The sequence below is a fragment of the Passer montanus genome, unplaced genomic scaffold (genome assembly GCF_014805655.1).
Source record: "Passer montanus isolate IOZ18808 unplaced genomic scaffold, ASM1480565v1 scaffold114, whole genome shotgun sequence".
NCBI classification, from domain to species: domain Eukaryota; kingdom Metazoa; phylum Chordata; class Aves; order Passeriformes; family Passeridae; genus Passer; species Passer montanus.
The window spans coordinates 519,887-541,590 of NW_024358058.1; the positions used below are offsets into that span (position 1 = coordinate 519,887).

A 21,704-nucleotide genomic window follows, 5' to 3' on the forward strand; every position below is an offset into this window, starting at 1 on the left:
TTGTGTCTGCAAGTCAGCTGGGGGCTCTTGTGTCCACAGTGCCTTCCTGAAAGCACAACCTTACCTCAACTGCTCTACTCCCACCTCTGCCAGGCTGTGGGACCCCAAAATCTTCAGCTCTTTCCCCAGCAGCAGGTCTGCCCCTGGGAGCAGCAGCCAGCCAACGTGTGCTGACAAACAAGCACTGGGCACAGACACCCAGCAGGACACAGCTCCCAGGGCAGCAGGAATGGAACAGAGACAGAACATTTTCTTCCTCTTAACCCCCACTGTAACACCCCAAGCCTACAGAAACACTGTGTGTGTCTGCCCCATCCCTGAAGTGTCCCAGGCCAGGTTACACAGAGCATGGAACATCCTGGCATAGTGGAAGGTGTCCCTGCCCATGGCAGTGGTGGGACAATATGAGCTTTAAGGTCCCTTCCAACCCAAACCAGCCTGTGGTTCTATGAAATGCACACAATTGACATCAATGCTGCTCTAAATAGTACATTAAGAGAATAATGAACAAACTGGTTATTAAAATTTAGTTTCACCAGCAACTGTTAATATAAATACATAAATAATTTTTATTGTTCCTGAGTGATCATTACAAGATTGAATTCAAAGTATTTGGTCTCTTAATTATGGATGTGAATATTATTTTCACTCCTTATTCTGATGCACTATGATCCTGGCATAAATTTTAAGGGGAAGAATGATGATGAAAATGTCCAAGTAAATTAAGAACATTAAGAATAAAAAAGATTTGACTAGGATCCGGACACACTGAAGCCCTGGCTGAGACAAAGGGCAGATGTGTTGATTTTTTAATAATTCACCTAAATGCAAACAATGCAGAATTTCACTCCTCATCATGGCTCAGGAGGTTTGGTGTGGAGACCTGGGTGACTGCTTCAGGGAAAGGAGGAGCTGCCTGAGCTGACTTCCCTGGGTTACAGCTGAAGAGAACTGGAGAATAACTGAGGCTGGCAGGGACCTCTGGAGATCCTCTAATAAACCCCCTGCTCGAAGCAAGGCACCTGGAGCAGGCTGCTCAGGCTCATCCTGTCACCAAAACTCACCAAAAACTGGTCAAATACAACCCTTAACACCAATGTAGCATTCAGAAGGGCATTCACTATTCGTGACAGGCCTGGCTGCACAGGGGACAGCTCCACCTTGTGTGCACGTGATCCTCTACGAGCATGTTGCTTGTATACAGTCACCAGGTGCATATTTTGCTCATTACCATAAAGCTCTCCCCAGTTTCCCAGGTTCAGTCCTTGTTTTGGCTGTAGCTGCATTCCTAAGCCAGATGTCTTCCCCTTATCTTTCAACCATCCTTGCTCAGAAAGTAGATGCTGCATACCCTGTTTCCTGCTAAAACTACACAGGCACAAGAGAAATTAGATGAACCCTTTTGGTATCAATTCTAGCCAGGTTTCAGCATCTCCAAGGACAGAAACGTCACTGCCTCCTTGGGCAAACTGTTCAACCACTCTCAGTATAAAATCACTACTGACTACAAAGTACAGATTTTCTCTGGAGACTCATTACACAGAGCTGTGCTCAACATGCTGAGCTACAGCACTGTGGACAGGAGACAGCAACACTGGAACAGCAGCACAGCTAAAAGGTGGCTGAGATTTTAGTCCAATTGTACTGAGCTCATTGGATCCCTCACAATAAAACGAACATTAAAAAAAAAAGAGTAAATTCTCAACAGGGAACCACCACTCTCAGAAACATATATCATCTCAAAGCCTATTGCTTCTCTGCAAGACAGTCAATACACTGCATTTTCCAGAGCACCCTCCAACCATCAGCTTCCTCCACAAACACCCAAGGCATTTCCAATTCAAGCAATTCATATTCAAAGCAACCAAAGCAGTTTTCTATGACAAAGCACAGTGTCTTCTATAGCCCTGGAAGCAGACAGGAAGCTGCAACTGCTCAATATTCTCATCAGTAAATTCCTGAGGTCTCGAGGGAAGGCAGAACCCTGCACAGGTTGCAATGCAGACAGGAATCCCACAGAACCTCCTCGTCAGAAATAAGGTTTTCCTTTCTTATTGTAACACCTCCCTGCTGGAACCAACCATTCAGAGCTTTAATTAAGTTGTCAAATTCTATCTGTGTTCAGATATACAAACCACAGAATGGGGATCTGTTGAGACAGGCACCTACCAACACCCACCTGGAACCTGCTGCTGCCATCCCCTCACTGTAACCCAGCAGTGGAAACAGACACTGGAGTGCAGGTACCTTTACATACTAACTTCAATATAAATTTTACAAATAAGATTTTTCTTTAATCACATTTTAATGCAACAGTTTCTTTACATAACACTGAGGACAGATGGTGCACTATGTATTCATTCACACATGCTGCAGTGAAGGCATCACTGCCCAGCTGCGGGGGCACAGCTCCCCACACAACCACAGGAACAGGAGCACAGCCTTAAATGCATTTATTCTTCCTAACCTACCTGAATCTCTGTGCCTGGTGATGCACTGGCCCTCCAAACCGTCTAGCTGGTGAATGACACAGCTGCGACAACAGTGCCACATTTTTGTTCTGGTTAGGGTTGGCTGCAAACTTCACTGTAATGGGCTCGGAGGAACCTGGGGGTTTGTGACCATTGAAATTTGTAATTGCCTCTTCTGCTTCTGACCTTTTGTCAAACCGGATAAATGCGACCCCTCTGGACAAACCTTGTAACCAAACCAATAAAAAAACAAACAAACAAACAAAAAAAATTGAAGTTCAGGATAAACTCAAAATAACTTTGAAAACAAAACCCAAAAAAGTTCAGTATTTCTATGGTCACAGCTTTCAAGTTCTCTACATTTATATTACTTCAGCAGCTGGAGGATAAAGTACAAAATTAAGAAACCAAAGACAAATTAGTGTACTCATTTCAGCTATAACAACCACAGTGACTAAACACTTAAAAAAATACGTGGTAGAATTCCATGATATTCATCATCAACTGACATTTCCATTCACAAAAAACTCCAACATTTTAAATTAAGTTAAAAAAAAAATAAATTAACTCCAGATGGTTAAAAACAAACCCAAATTGGTTAGTTCCAATTACTTTATCACTAAAGAGCATCCACAAACACAAAGTTTATAAATTTTTGCAAATGTTTTCATTTTTCCATGCTAGAAACACACTCAGGTTCAGAGATGAGGGAACAAATGTCTGACTATAATAAAGGACTTCCATCTTTTTTAATAGAGAGATCAGAATTTCACCTGCACCATATATGCTATTTGCAGCTGGCACATAGATTATTTTTATTCATAAAATCAATGAAGATTTAACTCTTGGTAGCTGTACCAAACCAGTATCACGGCTGCTAAAAATTGGTGTACTTTTTTCCTAGTCCCAGCCCCTGGATGCTGTTTCCTTCTGACTGAGGTTCAAATTATGCCTTGTGAGCTCTCCTCTCCACCCCGTGCTTCTCATCTGTGACTTGACCTTGGGCTGAAAACATGGTTTATCAAGTGAAGCTAAAAGGGCACATTTTGTTTAAATGCAACTCCAGTGGAGGTACTGTGGCCAGACCAAATGTAAACATTAGCTCTGTTTCAGAAAGGGATGTATCAGATACTGTTTTCTTCACATCCACCCAGGACCATCTTCAAAGCTGGATACAGAAGTTAAGCTTATCATAAACCACAAAATCATAAACTGTTGTTGGTAACAGTTGAGGATCATTTTCTGTTTCACAGAAGTAAATGTAACATGTCAAGACCTGGGCCTGAAGCAAACAAGGTGTGATTGCACTTTGACAAAGAACAACACACGGGCTCACCAGAGCAGAGCTGACAGCACTGCATGCTCAGGTACCACTGAGATCAGCCTCCCTGCCAGGGGAAGGGTATGGCCCACCTGGGAAGGCCCAGCATCACTGGGAACTCAGCAAGGCCTGTCCTAGAGCTCAGCTTACTGTGACTCCTCCACTTTCATGCTGCTCATCCTAGAGCTTCTCAAAGCATTCATTTAAAACTTAAATATTTTAGAAAGTGTATTTTTAAACAGAGTAGTTTTCAAAAGCTGGAGTACCACCTCTGTGAGAAGGTACAGCTAAGTACAAATTAAAATGTGTCTTAAGTGGGAGCAGACCAAGACAGGCTTAAAGCCAAGGCATAGCTACATTCCTGGTGGGATGGCCAGCCCAGGCTCTGTAGGCATTAACTGTGAGATGTAACAGAACCCACTCTTCAGTCAATGCATTATTAAGGCTATGGGAAAGCAGGTGGTGTGTTCTGAGCTGAATCACACAGCATCAGGCCTCAGCACACCCATGAAAACTATTATTCTTGGAGAGATTTTATTTGTATGACTTGTGTCATCTCATGTTACAGCTCTGTCAAACCCAGATGCTCTCCAGACCTGAGGGACTGCCAGAGAGGGATGACTAGTTTTGAGACGTGCATTACTAAGTTTCCTGTGCTCCACAGGTCTTTTTCTCATTTCTCATTACAGCTGCATCCTACATAACCAGCTGCAGGGCCATGCAGGTATCAGAGCTGGGCAAAACAAATAATATTCTCCAGGCAGGATGGGATTTTCCTTATTCAACCATGGAGTGTCTGACATGTCAGTGCCCAGATCTCACCAAGTCACCTCAGGTTTCTCTCAGCCTGCACTCAGACTGAGCCCTGCAGGAGCTGCTGGTGGCCCACTCTGAACTACAGCAGATTCCTCACAGAGCAGGAAAGCTTCTTCTGAACTGATGTGTAGAAATGCACATCCCAGTTATAAATGTTAAATGTGCAATTGCTAGAATTAGATTGTCTTTTATTCCAATATACCAGATGCATAATCAATGAAAAAGTGTATTTGTAAACAAAAGCTCTCTCCAGATTAATCCGTGACATATGGGCTACCAGTAAAACCAGAGAACAGCTGGGTGACAGGATAAGCCAAACAGTTATACTGTCTGAAATAAAGGGGTAAGAACTTTAAACTCTGAAAACACTGTAACAGTCAGAATTGCCATCACAAAGAAAACCTTAACTTTGGTCTCCCCTGAGCCAAGTGCCTAAGTAACTTCACTCCTCTTTTTCTTTTTTCTTTTAATACAAAAAATGCATGTAGAACTCTCAGGGCAGTACTAAGTGTAAGAAATTAATTCCTTTGCTTAGCAGTAACCACAGAAGCCTGTAAGACATCTCACATGGTTTAAAATATGAGAAAATTGAGTGAGTTCCAGGCTGGTACAAAAGACAAAACACATTTTTGTTTTGCTTTAAATCTGTAACTATGGCCTGGAATTGCCCAGTGGATAAGAGCTGCATGTGTGTAAAGTCAAGGTAAGGTCAGCACTCCAGGTTACACACATGGCCCAGAAACACAGTGCATTGCAGTGCCAGCAATTGTCAGAGCAAGAAAGTAGATTTGGCAAATTAGCAGCTGATTAAAATGACAATAATCCTGTTTTAATATGGTCTGAGGTTTGGGCTGTAAGCTGGAAAAGGCAGTGTGAGTCATTCTGTGTTTAAAAAAAATCACTGAACATGGATATCCTGTTAAAATTCTATCACCAGTTGACAGCAGATGTCATGATTAGCTTGTGCAAGTCTGTAGGTACTGCCAGTCTCAGAAAACACCAAACACATGCTGTGCATTCCAGTTTCCACAGCCACGGTCCCAGAACTCACCTGTGGTTTGATCCACAAGCACACGTGAGTTGATGATGCGCCCAAAACGGGAGAACATATCTTCTACATCCTTCTGTGTCATTGACCGCGGCAGGCCGCTGATATATAAATTAGCATCCTTGATAACTTCAGAACTTGGGCGGGCATAGGAAACCTTTAAAAGAAATGAAAATACATCTTCAGAGTATTAACAGCGAAGATCAATTTATTGTCATGAGCCAATTTACTTAACTCCTCCATTACCAACACATGCATTTTTACTGGAGTTCAAAAAAATGGAACCAAGAGAGAATAGGGGAAAATCAACCAAACAACAGGAGCAATGGCATGTCCCTACATAATGCCATTCTTTTTGGGATAACCCAAGAAATAACAACTATATTAGCATTGCTGTAAGGAGACAGCAACAGAACAACACCAATGCTCCCAGCAAACAATTTTGGCAACAAAGAATCCCGAGTTCTGACTCAGCCACTGGACCTGAGCTTACATCAGGAACTTGTCCTGCCAGTATATTTTCTAAAGCTTCTTAAAAGGATGATACGAGTAGAGTGCAGTTTTCTGTCATAATTTCTGGTAGGGGAGAAAGCTGCATAGATCACCTCAGCAGGAGTGAATCCTACACACAGAGCACAGGCTGTTGTTTTGGAGAAGGAAAGGAGTGCACGTGTACTAACAAGATTTACAAGAAATATTATGAAGCATCCAAGATGTGCATGAGTTAAACGCCTGGAAGCCATCTATAATGATCCCTCTACTGCTGTAAAAATGGTGGGAATATAAAGAAAGGGAACCTTCAAATACTAAGCTGTTTCAAAACACTTCACTACTCTCCTCCCAGATTCATGCTTGCTGCAGCTGGGAGCACACAAACTTTACCATCAGAATAAAGTTTATTACAATGCTGTCTTCACAGATGACTGAAGAGCTCCTACCTTGATAGTTTTTGACTGAAGTCTGAGGCCATTCAGTGTGTTTATTGCTCTTTCAGCATCTTTTGCAGTTACGTAGTTCACAAAGCCGTAGCCTAAGCTGTGTCCTAAAGGGAAGAACATTTTTTAAAATTAATCCTAACAAAATTATTGAATTAATAAATTGAAAGGAAATGCAAACAAGAAGTTAATTTAACATACACAATCCACACAGCAAGTATTTCAGTAAGCCAAGGAGGTTTCCCAAGGCTGGCACACATCATGAGTAACTCAGAGGTCTTCTGTTTCCACTCTGGACATCCCTCTGCCTTCACAGACAGCAGGCATGGGCCAGAGCACCCTTTAACAGTCAGAAATTCAGGGCTAAAACACAAACTCTGACCAGTCTTGCAAACTTCATGGGTGGGGAACAAAGGCAATGACTTAACTAAGTTCATCAGTACAAAGTCTTGTGGATGGAGAGCAGAAAGTGAGAAAATGTCAACGATGAACTGTAAGGTATGAAATTAAGACCCTCATGATTTCTTTGGCTATTCCGACCTCCACCCCTGGGTACAAGAAGGAAAAAGAAGTTTCCAATCCTTCATTAATACAGCTAACAAGCAGCCAGTTTCCCAAACACAGCATCATAGTGAAGAGTGAAAAATTCTCCTTAAGGCAGACAATTAATATACTGTTACCTTATTTAAGTTCACTCTTAAAGGAATAATTTTATATTAATAATAAAAATCCTTAAAATATTTAAGGAAAAGGATATTTTTGGATGCTTACATGCTCTGCTTCTATCTCCAATCTCCACAATTGCTACTATCAATTATAACATATATTAGGATCATTTTGGGTTGCAATTTCCCAACAATTACGGGTTCTTAGTAGTGTAGGTTTAAAAATAACTAAAATACTTTCAAGACTGTCTCAGAGCAATAAAAAAGCTGCAATCCAACCCCAGACACACCCCTTTCAGCCAACTTCTCCTTGTCTGCCAGATCTGTGGGATTTTCTAAAGAAAATTGTAAGCATGCATAGGAAAATGTGCAGTTTTCCTCTAACAATATACTACTTTTAAATTATTAAGCTCTATTAGGGACATTAGAAGACAAAGCTAATTGTTATGGTAAAGGACTCTGTGGTGAAATAACCCTTTTTAATCACACTGCTTGGCTCTGCAATGGTCTTAGCTGACAAGGAAGTTTCCTTATGCTTTCCTGACATTTCAGAAGACCAAATACAGACACAGGAGTCCAATGATAATATATCATGGCACAAATGTCAGAGGAAATTATGAAAAGGGCTTAAGAAAACTGCAGATTAACTTCAGATACAGAAAAAAAGGATGCCCAGTCTGCTGAGACATCAAGATTGCAAGTGTAAAATCCACAAGGGAATGGAAGGATGCCCCAAATAACCTTCAGTGTTTTCATGCCAGCAGACTGACTGCAGAGCTGCACCAGCTCCTGGCACGGCCTCTGCCTTTGGCTGCTTCCTTGTGAAACCTAATCCAGCAGCAACTCAGCTGAACCCTGCCAATGGCAGAGCCTGCTGTCTAATGCACCCTTTGTATAAACACTCACAGGTAATTTCTGCCCTCTGCTAAAACTCTTAAGAGAAGCCAGACCCCCTGTGTTCAAGGCATGCACAGAAACAACACCCTGTTCCCTTAGAGACCTGGTGTTAAACCAGCTCCAAACCAGCCTCTGTGACACCAGGCACACAACTAACAGCAAACTGCTCTGTGCCAGCCAAGGAGGATTTAACTCCATCCTCTGGAGACCTACAGACAACATCCGAAAAATTCTGATCAATGTTTCTAACATGTACCCACAGCATGGTTTTTGTGATTCCTTTATAACATTCCTTTTGTTTTATTAGTCAAAGATGGTCAGTCATTGAGATCAAATATGGTTGGTTCCCACCCACTTACCTACTGAGATTATTTACCTCTGATTAAGAAAATGAGTAATTGAACAATTAGAAAAATGTTGAGCACCTGGACTCTACCTTATTTCTCTTATTTTTCTTACCTTTTGTTTTCTTAGTCTGAAGTAAGTTTAAGAGGGAAAAAATACCAGGTGGACAGTTGGCAATGACTTCTGCAAGGATGGGAAGGATCCAACATCCCTCACAGGTCCAGCCCTGCTCTGAAGGCTCAGAGCAACAGCAGTTTTATGGATATTTTCAGTCTGTCCCAAAAGTCACATAAACATGAATATTCCAGCAAAGTACCAAACAGAACCAGGTTCTAATAAAAAATATGGAAATGGGCCCTTAAAGACCAGGGAAGCATACCCCAAACAAGACTAATCCCTCCAAGTGTGACCCACAGTGAGCCCTGGAGGACTCTCACTTCCTCGATGGATGCTGCACTGGGGAGGACTGGGGGACTATTTTCCTAATAGGTGAAGAAGAGCAGGATTCCACAGCAGGAATAGAATTAGTTTGAAAGTACCTTAGACACGATTTCATTCCACCTGGCTCCAGCAGCTCCATGTCTATCTTGTGCTGGGGTTTCCAGGCTGGAGATGGGGTCTCACCAGAGTGGAGTCGAGGGACAGAATCCCCCTCTCCCCGGCTGCCCACACTCCTTTGTTTCCTTCCAAAGCATCACACACGTTATGTGTTTATGCACTGTTAGAGATCAGTGACAAGGAATTTTAAGTTACTTATATCCAGGATAAAACCAGACCTAAGTTGCAACACCCATGGACACCCAGGAGCAAAAGGCACCACGTGACCTGGGCCCAGTCCCTGGAATCAGAAACTGTGCCCTAACACACACACGTGCCCATGTTAACAGCAGCTTGCCAGGCACTCTGAAAGCACATTCTACAGCCTCCAGACAATGCTCTCCTTTTCCAAACTCAGGTGTACATATTCTGTGTCCACTTGTTCCTGTACAAGTCCTATCCTACACCTTACACGTTTCTCCTTCCAAATGTCTGTCCCCAAAGTACCATCACAAAGTGATTGTATAATTTTTTACTGTTTTTGTCTGGCCTTCTTTACTGTTTCTGTCAGAGCAAAATTCTGCATCTTTTTCACTTCCAGTTTTATACAAATTCCTCAGTGACTATTCTTTATCCAACAGTTTGAATGTCCTGGGAAGTGAGGGGGCAGGAACGTAATGGGGTTTACCCAAACAAACACTGACTAAAAAAAGAAGGCTCTGAAAGTGGCAGGATCACAAAAGTTCATTCGTTCTCTCACTAGGCATTTGACAGTAAGTTCATACTGAACCCCAGTATTACAGTCCTATTAGCTTTTACCTGACAATAGGTAAGAAACTATCAATTACCTGTATTTCTCAACAATAATCTAGAATGCAGACCATCCCTTTTAATCTGTACTTACCACCTTTAAACTACAGTAATATAACATGACCTTATAGCCCTTAAGTGCTAGAAAAACCCAACCCATGCAAAACTGACAGTATATGCTAACTTATCTTGCTCTAAAATACCCAATATTTTGGGTATTTTAACAATGAGCCTCAGCCATCTTCTCCCACTCAGTGCCCAGTGTTCATCTCTACCCAGGCTGGGCCAAAACACAACAGTCCTGTCACTGCAGGAGACATTTCCACCTCACAGATGCCTGTGCAGGAATACTCTTTGCTTCATCATTTTACTCCAAAACAGTACAATCTACCTATGTGCTAAGGATGACAGGAAATATATAAGGAATTAGCATTTACACAATATTATGACTGCTGTCAAGTGTTTACCCCAGCAAGGAGAGAAGGGTTTTTGCTTTCTCCTGATGCTCCCAGCCTGCTATAGAAACTTGTAGCACAAAAGAAACTGGTGCTGTAACAGTTTTCCAAATGTTTTAGTGGATAGGAATTAAAAAATATTTTTTAAAGTTCACATAAACATAAATTTACTCAAGAGACAAAGCTAAAAAAGAGCAACAAGTAGGTCCTTATCTGCACAAATAATTAACAAAGTAACTACAAAATCTAGTTTTAAGCAAAATACTACACTCCTTCAGCAGAAAGAATCAAGTTTTGTTTCCATGATAAAAGGCCCTTTCAGGAGAGAGGGCACTGCTTTTCTTCCCGTGCATCACTTGGGTTTCTGTCCATGTCCCTGCTTCCTTTCCCAGCTCCCGAGACACACGGCTTCAGTCTCCAGCTTCTTCCTCATTCCCAGCCCAGTGCTGACAACTCCAGCTTCACTGAGGAGTCTGACACACAGCAGAGCACTTCACTGAGAGCAGCTAACTCAGCTCCTCCCCATCCTGTCCTCCACAAGAAACCCCAAAATCAAATCTGGCTCCTGTTAGTCAGTGCATCTCAGCATGATGGCAACTTAGTTTAGAACTTGTTTTCAGAACTGGGAATCAGTTTTTGGAGGACGTGAGCTGGGTTTGAGTTTTTTGTTTGGCTTTACAAACCGTGCCAAGAGTGATAACCAGAGAGCCTAAACAGGTGCGAGTGCAGGGAGAAGTACCACAAAAATACCAGGCATCAGCAGAACTCAAAGCAGTGGCTGTAGTTTCTGAGGGTAAGAACAGATTAAAGGGCTCAGATGTGCCTAGTGTGGACTTCTTTAGCACAGTTACACTGTTGTACAACCAGGGCTCCTCAATCACATCAGTCCCCAACCATCCTGCATCAAACTTCCCCCCAAGTGCCAGGATAGTGGAGAAGTGCAGCAAGGCAGGACTGGCAGAGCAGGTGACCAAGACTGCACCCCAACTGCTGAGCGAGCCACAGCACACATACAGCATCCTCTGTTTCCTAACAGCCAGGAAAACACGCAGATGTGAGAGCAGAGCAGCCTGGCTGAGCAGGGAGCCATGGCACAGCTCCAAGGGAAACAGCACAGGAGATAGAAGTAGTAACAGCTACAACAGGGGGAATTTGGAAACACTGTCCACTGTGTCTGAGGAAGACACAGAGCTCAAATGCAGTTCCAGACTTGAAAAGAATGGAAAGAAACAAAAGAACAGCATCAAGGGTAATAACAAAATATTCTCTTCCTGTCCCACCAGCACAAGGCTGGAAGTATGACAGCAGATTTAATATGTATTAATATTAAATTAATTATATGTATTAAATATTTTAATATTTATAAATTTAATATTTATATCTGAGCAGAGTGGCACAGGATGCTTTCTGTGCCTCACCTTACCAGCAGAGTCTAACAGGCTCTTCACTGTGAAAAGAGCTCCCAGAGAAAGGTCAGTGGATGAACAGAGCCAGGGACTGACTGGTTGAGTGAACTGGTCCCAGTCAAACCCATGGGGGGATGAAATGGGCTCTGTGTAAGGATGATGAGGCACCAGGCTCATGTCCCTGCCAAAACTGCTTCATTTTTGAATGACCAGGAAATTGGAAGAAGGAAGGTAAGCGCCACATCCATCTTCAAAAGGAGAAAAAAACACACACATCCCTCCACACACTCTAGCTGTATGCCTGGACTGGAGTTTGCAGGGTCTCTACTGGGACCTGCAGTTTACCTCGTGATCCACGCTGTGGAGGAGGTGATGGGAATGTGCTCCCACCAAGACTGGAGATCCCACCAGGCTGGGAGGAACACATCACAGACGGAAGGGTCGGGCTGCCAGGAGGACAGGCCAACAGCACCTCGTGGAATGCAGCAAGGACAGATGCAGAGCCCTGATCATGGGGAGAAACACACCCTGGCAACAGCAGACCAAACACTGACTGGCTGGAGACTGCTCTAGGGAAAACGAGCTGGGGATGAGGGCTCGGAGCATGAGCCAGCAGTGCCCCTAGGGAGAGGGGTAACAGCATCCTGAACAGCCACAACACAGAACACTGGCTCCAGAGACAAGGACCTGCTATTTGTTACATCCTTAGCAGGTTTTGTCTTCATACTGCAAGGTGTCCTTAAATCAAAAAGAAAGCAGCTTCATGAAGGATTTCTGTCAAAACATATTTCTGTGTTTGTACACAAACATCTGAAGTATTTAATGATCACTTTTCAAAACTAACAAATAAGGGCATGATTTTTCCACTCCATGTCTATGTTGATCAAATTCCATCATCACAACATAGACAGTAATAAATAGAATAACTTCTAGCATAGAATTCATACTATATTTTGTAAAATACAGGAAATTATGGAATCAGGGAATGGTTAGGGTTGGGAGGAACCTCAGAGACAATTTCATTCCAACTCCTGCCATAGGCAGGGACACCTTCCACTGCTGCAGATTACTCCAAGCCCCATCCAGCCGGGTCTTGGGCATTGCCAGGGATCCAGGGGCAGCCACAGCTGCTCTGGGCACCCCAAGCCAGGGCCTGCCCACCCTCCCAGGGAACAATTCCTGCCCAATCTCCCATCCAGCCCTGCCCTCTGCCACTGGCAGCCATTCCCTGGCTCCTGTCCCTGCAGGCCTTGTCCCCAGTCCCTCTGCAGCTCTCCTGGAGCCCCTTCAGGCCCTGCCAGGGGCTCTGAGCTCTGCCTGGAGCCTTCTCTTGTCCCGGGGAGCAGCCCCAGCTCTGCCAGCCCGGCTCAGAGCAGAGAGGCTCCAGCCCTTGCACTCAATACTTCACTAATGGTATAGATGATGCCTCTCAGATACTCTGAAAACACATGAAGCTGTAGCCAAACCCCATACTTTGAGCCCAAAATTTTCTCTTATCCAGTCCCCCAGCCCACAGATAGGGATGTCCTCTCATCTGCCCCACCAGTGACACTGAGCAGCTGCTGTGTCTCTGACACAACCATTTGTGCTGTGGTGACCACAGTAAGTTCCAGAAAACATTACTGGAGACAGAACTGAGTACAGGAGCTTCAGTGCTGGTACTGAAGCAGTTAAAAGTAAATTTCACTTTTACTTTGCCTACCAAAAACATTCTGCCCAATGGAAGCAAGTATTTTTTTGTTTACCCAACACAGAATTTGTTGAAGCAACGATTAATCATTCTGAAATACCTTCATCTGCCTCATCTCCACTTAAGTCATAAATGATGCCCAAAACTATAATTTAGTATCATTTTTGCCGCTTTTAATGAAGGGACGGGACCATTGTCAGGCTAAGAACAATTTATTGCTCAGATGAACATCACTCTCAGAGGCAGTGAGATCTTAGAGGAGCAGGCAGTCGGCCACAGCTCAAAGTAGTCACAAGTTCTTCATTACAAGACAATACAGAACTTTCTAAACCAACAGACAGTTGCCACAGGGTTTATTTTGCTTTTCTAACCCATCACCTTTATTTACTTCTGCTGCACTGCAGATACTTTTGTCCAGTGGGCTATTATCACACATATACACATATGTTCTATTATAACTTCTAAACTCTTAGCTCACTCTATACAACCACAGCCCTACATCATAAACCTTTCACTATCTTACCCAATACAGTTTCTCACTTACTTAGGGCATATTCTTACTTACAACTACAGAAACATAAGTTTATGATTTTTCTGCTTAATGTGTGTATTGTATTTTTACATCAATCACAGCTTCTTCCAAGGCTGCAGATCAAATCCCTCAGTGTCTGTGAAAGCTTCTGTTTTTCCAATTCCCACAATTTAGCCCCCAAAACACCAAGACAGCACCAGAAACCCCACAGGGTACTGTCTGTGTCAGGCTGGGGACAAAGCTGAGCCCAGGCAAATAGCCCAGGGCTGTAGCTAACCCAGAGAGCCCTGGGGAGCACTGTGCTCCAGCAGGGCTGGGTCAGTCACACCAGCACCTCCTGGGCAATCACTGCACCTGCTCCACCTACGCAGAGTACAGAGCTGAAAGGTTAGGTTTATATTTCAGCATTTCCACAGTGTTTCATCCTCTACTGTTAGTCTGGCAGCAGCTCAGGATCTTTCTACTACAGGACCTGAACCCAGCTTTGTGGCAGCTCCTGTGACTAAGGCCCAGACTGTGCACTAAGCCAATTCCCACTTCTGCTCAAGACTTCAAACCAGCACATCTTACTGAACAAACACTTGATGGCAACAGAAAGGAACTAGCAAGGAAACAAAGAAAATATCTAGTTATATTGATAATGACTTTCCAATCCAGAATGTGTCCCCACTGCTTCCCCTGGCTTTAGGACACAAACTCTGTTTCTGTTCATAGCTCAACAATGAAGAGTCTCATTTATAGATGTCTAGGGGCAAAAGTACATTTAGCTGGTTTGGAAAGCCTGACCTTCAAACAACTCAGAAAAACATTACGAATAACAAATAAAGCTGCCTCTCCTTCTTATGTAAAATCAGTGACATTTTCCTTGAAACAAAGATGAATACAAACAACTCAGACACCTCTCTGGGAAAAAGTCAAAAGCTACAAAGCTAACTTGACAAAAGTCTGTTGTCAACCCTGGTTCAGAGACCTTACAGGGATCTCACCATCTCCACAATACTGCAAAAATAAGAGCAACAGCTTTAAATCCTAAAAACAAAAGGGTAGGGGCTTTTTAGTAATTAATTTTATTTCACAAAGTCTCTCTGCATAATTATCAGTTCTATATGTTATTTTTTCTGTCCTTTCTCTCAGTCCCAGAACATTTCTCTATTGAGATTTAATTTCAGTTGCTCCAGGGCTCCTTTTCCAGATGAACTGCCAGCATCCAAGATTCTGTGAAGTGAAAAGGATTTGTAAAGTGAATATAGAAAACACCGGGCCCAAAACTGTACAGAAATACCACAGGCTGTTTTTTCGTAAGAGTCTGGGAGGAAAATGCCTGCCCACTTATTGCAAGATCTCATTTCTTTAAACAGGACTAAATTTGTTCACCTGTTGTTGGAACAAAAATCTGACTGTTCAAGATGCTGAGGGCTCAAAAATTCACTTCTTCCTCCTCTTGAGGAAGAAACTTAGCTTTCAAATAACAACACTTCTTTAGCTGCAAACATTACAGTACAAAAGCCTCAGCAAGTGCTCAGTCACCCCAATCACAGGCTGAGCTGAACCCAACTTTTATACTGCAGAAACGCTGCTGCTCCATTGGAAGAGAATGAAAGTATTGTAAGATGTAGAAAAATAACTCCCACTAAAAACATGCTGAAAAATATTAGAACACAACCAAAGATGTTGCTACATAGCTCATTTGTATGGCTTCATAAGGGGGAAAAAAAAAAAGGCAAACGAAGCGCGGCCACGGAATGGTCTGTACAGTTCTCTTGGCCTTTTTGACTTGTACAGTAAGGAGGGTTTTATTTAATCCTCTCAGTGCATCCAGACAGAGTGGAAGGACACCCACGACCCCAAAAAGCAGGGAGTCACTGGCTCTTGTGCCCTGCCTCAAAGCTGTCAGAGACCACTCTCAGGGTCCCTCTGAGTGGGAGCACCACCACCTGGTGACCAGCCACCGTTCCCAGTCTGCCATCACTGCACACACCCCGAGGGTGCTGTCAGAACCATCAGCCAGCTCAGTGACCAACATTTCTAAGAGATTTGGCCCTCATGTCAAACCTTTGGGTACTTCACTAGGGGCTCCCCTCCAGCTGCACCTTGTCCTGATGAACCCCAAACTCAAGGACTGGTTTTCAACTCACAGGCCCTTCACCTGGCGACACAGGTCCTCCTCACTAAGAACACATCTGCCCAGCCTGAGTGAGAGGCCCCAGGCACCCCCTGCACAGCCCCACATCCTTTTCAGTAAAGGCAGCTTTTCCTTTGCCAAGGCCTCTGCTGTTCCAGGAACAGGTGCTGCCACAACTGCTGGAGACCCCAGCACATCATCACCAGCCCTGAGTATACAAGGGCTACACACAGCAGTGCCCAGTCCCTGCCCTGCCTGCTCACAGTGCTCCAGAAGCTCTAGGCCAGACTGGTACATAGGCCTGGCTTCAGCAACAGCTAAATAAGTGTTTGACTGTCCCCCAGCAGGGGTCAAACAGAACAAAAACTTCAACCTCCGTTTGGTCAAGTACACCTGACAAAGCTCAGAGCAACCTGCTCCAAGTCCAGGTGTCCTGCAGCTGTCCCATGCTGACAGCAGCCAGTACTCTGGGGCATAAGAGAGGTACCAGAAATCCACTGAAAAAACTGAGATATGCCCCAAGTACTGAGAAGCAAAGCCTAAAAACTGCTGCTAGAGCTGTTGCTTCTACTGGCTGTGCTCTGATCTCTCTGAAAGAACCCAGGCAAGCTTTAGGGCTAGAAATATGGGGAAGGGTCTGAAGGGGAAGGCTCTGAGGAGCGGCTGAGGGCCCTTGGCTCGTTCAGCTGGCTGATTTAGGTTAACTGTATTTCTATACCCTTGAGAGAACTCTGTTACTACCTCTGAGGCAGTTTATGTGGCCACCTTTATGACAAAGGGAATTAAGTGGAGTTGGCAAAGCTGGTGTTCACATTTTCAGTATTTGAGCAATTTGTCTGCAAACCATTTGCACTTCTCATTAAGTTAACCATTGCCACAAGGCATTCTTGAATGCACCTTTAAAGAAATCACACACCACAAAATGTGATTAAAGAGCTAGAAAAAAAATCCAGAGGTAATGATGCATTCCAATTCCACAGTTAACAGCAAAGCTGCATAAACAATTTCATGGGTGTTTTGCATGCAAAAGGAAACTATTCCAGCCAAAGAGAATACTTAAGTATTTTCTACAAACAAGAACAGTTCAAAATTCCATTTCTAGACTGAGTTCACTGCACTGGTGAAATGAGCAGTTGCCCTCTCATATGAACTTGAGCCACTCACCACCCTGCAGCACCTGACAGCTGGGCAGTAAAATCCTCCTCCCCTTTCTGCTCAAAAAGCTCACATGGATAAGGACACTAATTTCTTTTTTAGCTGCATAATTTCTGAGAATCAGTCGTCCAGAGAAGACATAAAAAGAAAAAGGCAGGGAAAGGGTAAAGCTTAAAGTCCATTCCTGAGGAATTGCAACTATCTGAAAGTGACTTCTTTTGGTCCTGTAAGCAACATGTCCCAGGCACACCTGCAGAGAGTGAGCCATCATGACAGCAATGTTTGAGATGGACCCCAAATTCCTGCATAAAGCCTTAACCAATCAGCCCAAAATATCCTTTCTGCTCCACACTTCCCAGCAGAAATGGAGAGATCCCTTTGCCCCGAGAGCTGCTGATCACCTAAGTGACCTCCATCAGAACTACACTGACACAGCAAATGCAGAGTGCAGAGGAAGCCCACGTCTCCCTCCAGCCCCTGCACAGAGGGGGGCATGTCTGGGGGCTGGCAGGTACAGCAGAGCCTTTGGAACAGTGTGAAGGATCATATCCTACACTTCCTAGAACACACAGTCATGAGTACCAGAGGGAAAACACTCCCTGCCCAGGCAGTACAGAAGGTGTGAGGGAAGGAACAGGAACCCTCAGGAAGTTGGATGCCTCCTTTCCAAAATCAATCACTGTCAGAAGGAACTCTCACAGAATGAGGTGTGCACAGCAACCTGTCACCAGGGACTCCAAGAGGGGATATGGTGTCAGGAGCAATAAATAGACCCCACAGAAGTCTGAGACCATAAACACATAGGGAAAAAGGTTCATAGAATCCTAGAATAGAACCCTAGAATATTCTCAGTTGGATTGATGGTCCTTGTGGGGCCCTTCCAGCCCCTGTCCCTGCACAGCCACCCCAACACCCACCCTGAGCATCCCTAGGAGCAGTGCCCAAATACTCCTGGAGCTCTGGCAGCCTTGAGGCTGGGACCATTCCCTGGGAGCCTGGGCAGTGCCAGCACCCTCAGGGGGGAGAAACTCTTCCTAATATCCAGTTTAAACTCCTCCACACAGCTTTGTGGTAGTTTTGATGAATTCTTCTCCCTTGCACTTTGAGGACATTTACATACTGTATCTGCACAGTATCACAGGTGGGAGCACCCCACAGCTCACACAATTATTCCAATAGGGAATATTCTTTTTAATACTACCATATTAGTGACATGAGTTTGGCAGCTTTTTGTTTTTAATAATTCCACAAAAAAAAAAGCAGTTTAACTCTACCTTTTCAGAGCTTTAGGACAGTCAGGATTAAAAGTACCAATACTTCAGCAGAGTAAGGGGAAGACAGAGAAACTAAAACACACATGACTAAAACACACATGAAATTAACTTTCAGCTTCAGCATTTGGTCCAGAAGGACTAACAGCCTGTGCACAACTGCATGGACAGCAGGCTAAAGATGACCAGGGTCTCTTGGAAAATTTAGAGCTATTGAGCAGAAGCACCTGTGCTGTGCAAAGTCTGACATCCTGACACAACAAGCCATCAGCATCTGTGCTGCAAGAAACTGAGCAACCTCAGAGCGCCCCAGAGGCCTGCATTCCTGCATTAACAGGTACTGAAGGAGAAATGTTTTTTAAAAACTCACCTGTTAGAGATATCCAGCCCAGCACACTGGCTGGGAACAGAACCTGGATGTTGCAGCAAAGTCAGGCACTGACCATGCAAAATACAGCATGAGACAGATTTCTTCTGCTGGATCATCTCCAGCACGAGGCAGCTGCTCCAAGAAAGTGGACATTTAACATCATACACATCCCTGGAGAGGGAATCAGTGCAGAGTACAGGTCTGGCCCTGCTGTGTCTGCAGGCAATGCTGCAGGGCTACTGGACCAACCCCAGACTTCTTGCTCTCAGCCTCATGAGCCAGAGCCCCAGGAAGAGAGGATTTAATTGATGGAATCAGGTCAATGGCTACTCACAGACCTCAGCAATCATCATGACAGGCCAGGAGAGGCACCAGTGAAAAGCTACACTGCAGGCTGGACACTGTGCCATACTCTATTGTGAAGTAGGACTCAGCCTTCTAACATTTCCCTAGGGCTCAAAGCCCCAAGGCATGGCTGGTGCTCAATTAAGATCTGACAGAAAGAACAGCGTCCAATGAATGCTGTAATTCTCTTATGAAAATCCTGGCTGTCCAAGACATACTCACATAAACACAAATACAGTGAGCAGCATAGCAACAATCCAGTATTTGCCTGCTGACCCCCAGTACTGATTCACTCATCACAGGCCAAGCAAAGCCATGTCTGGAAGTGCTGAGGAATGCACTACACCAACTGGGGAATGCACAGCCCAGCACTCTATTCCTCCAGTATGATCAGGAGGAGCCCTGCATCCTTCTATCGCTCATCTCCTGTGCACAAGTTTCTCTGTACAGGTACTGAAAAAAAAAGGTACAAAAAACCAGAAAAAGGAGCCGTCACATCTCAAACAACAAACTGTGTGACCAGACACACAATCACACCTTTACCAATGGTTATAACCCATATGTACACAAACCCAAAAGCTCCTGGTAAGGAATGTGAAGTGACACTATGGTTTGCTGCTACTTTCACCTTCCTGTAATGCTCATCAGTAGTGAGATAAAGGATAAGCAGTGTGGAGGCTTCAAGGAGTTTCTCTGCTTTTTATAACCACGGCTAACACATGGAACACAGATCATTTGAAGCAAAATGCAACAACATATGTAATAATCATAATAAAATAATTTGCTGAAACAAACCCAAACTTTGGCTTTCAAATCAGTTCTTGAATCCCAGTAATCAATCTCCAGACAGCTTATGCCAGTTCAATAAGTCATGAAAAACTGCATTCCAAGCAGAAGTATTTTTTGCCTCACATTTCATTAACAGACAATAAATTGAGAAGAAATGTATGTATCATTCAATGTTTTACAAAAAGTATTATCAAATAAACGTTGATTTTAACTCTGCAAACACAAACAATAAAGGGCACCTCAAAGACAAAATACTTTGATTTTTAAAACTTTATGGGGGTACCAGAAGCTGTGACTTCATTGAAAAGAACTAAACGGATCCAAAAAGTCTAACTCAAACAAAAGCAGAAAGTTCCCTCCCTCCTGCCCAGGCCACTCAACCCGCTCTATCTCACATGCCAATATTATGACTTATCTGACCAGAAACCAAGGTCAGGGAGCTGAACAGGTTTTTCTGCAGCTCCAGTTTCCTGCTGTCTGCCACAGGGTCAAAGAAATGCAAGTGGAGGCACAAGAAAAGCAGAACTGAGCCACAGGATTTTTCTGTTCAGGAACTGCTGCACATCCACATGTTTAACAGAGAGTCTGAGAATAAAGAATATAATGTGAACATCAAGGGGCAGAAACAAAAGCAAGAGGAAGAAAAAATCCTCAGTAGGGCCAGTTCTTTGGCACTGATATTCCAGAACTATCAGTAAGCACGGAGATGACTGGTAACTGCTCCTAATAGTGCTGCAAGCAAGTGAAAAATTAGGTAGCAACAAAATTCAGTGGTGTAACCACAGCAGCCACGCAGAATCTAGCACCTGCAACCACTTAGGGAAAAACCAGTGCTCTGTCCACAGGCACTCAAGGGCTCTCTGCAACAATAACAGCATTTTTACTTTTCATTCTTGAGGTTAAGAACAACCTTGCGCACACAAGTGTATGTTTTGGACTTTAAACTATCCAGCACTGTCAAACTCCAAGTTAAAGTTAACCAGACCTTACCAGAGCGTTTGATGCTACAGGTACCCATGAAGCAGGGTCTCAACTTTAGAGACTGATTAAGTCTCTTGCTTCCCACTGAAAATAACCTTCCCTCCCATGCAGGTCATTCTGTGCTTATTTTACAGTCTAAGGTGTGGGTCAGCTATGACCTGCTATCATTAAGCGAGGGGTCTTACTCCTTGCAAAACCAGCCTTCAGAGTAAGCCTCAACTTCTGAGTGCTGCATAGCACATGACAACATCTGTGACAAACACTCACTTACCAAAACATTCAAAGAAATCACTATTTATATAACTATTTTACCATGACTGAACATATACATCCCTTAAGTAGACATACAGACATCACGAGATACTTCATCTGTAAGATGTCAGGAAAGCCAGAGACATGGAAATCAGAGAGGCTACTCGGAAGAGAAATTCTGAAGTTTTTAATTATTCAGTTCTCATGGGTATTCTCAAGCAAATAAAGCACTAAAGATGACGCACAAAGTGCTCTCATGCATTCCAGCAGCTCCCATGCAGCTTTTACAGACTGGGGAGCAGTCTCCCTTAGGGATTAGATAACGATCAGTATCGCTGGATTCTGAAATACAACACTGAGCATGTGCAGCAGAGAATTCCACAAGCAGCCAGTGCAGGCTGGGAACAAACACCAGTGCACAGCTAGTTAACAGCACTTTATTTTTTTCTCCTCCAGAAACAATCAAGTGCTCTTACTGAATCCAAAATTCT

At 43.8% G+C, this 21,704-nt stretch overlaps 1 protein-coding gene across 3 annotated transcripts in view; it reads right to left on the bottom strand.

The window, feature by feature from the left end:
- Positions 1 to 21,704, bottom strand: part of ELAVL1 (ELAV like RNA binding protein 1) — a 41,919-nt gene that overhangs the window by 6,350 nt on the left and 13,865 nt on the right. For all 3 annotated transcript variants that reach the window (XM_039696672.1, XM_039696671.1, XM_039696670.1), the window contains exons 4-6: positions 6,595 to 6,698; positions 5,660 to 5,813; positions 2,472 to 2,697 (exon numbers count right to left, since the gene is read on the bottom strand). In XM_039696672.1, the coding sequence (XP_039552606.1) occupies positions 2,472 to 2,697; positions 5,660 to 5,813; positions 6,595 to 6,698 (484 nt within the window). The remainder of the gene's footprint in view (positions 1 to 2,471; positions 2,698 to 5,659; positions 5,814 to 6,594; positions 6,699 to 21,704) is intronic.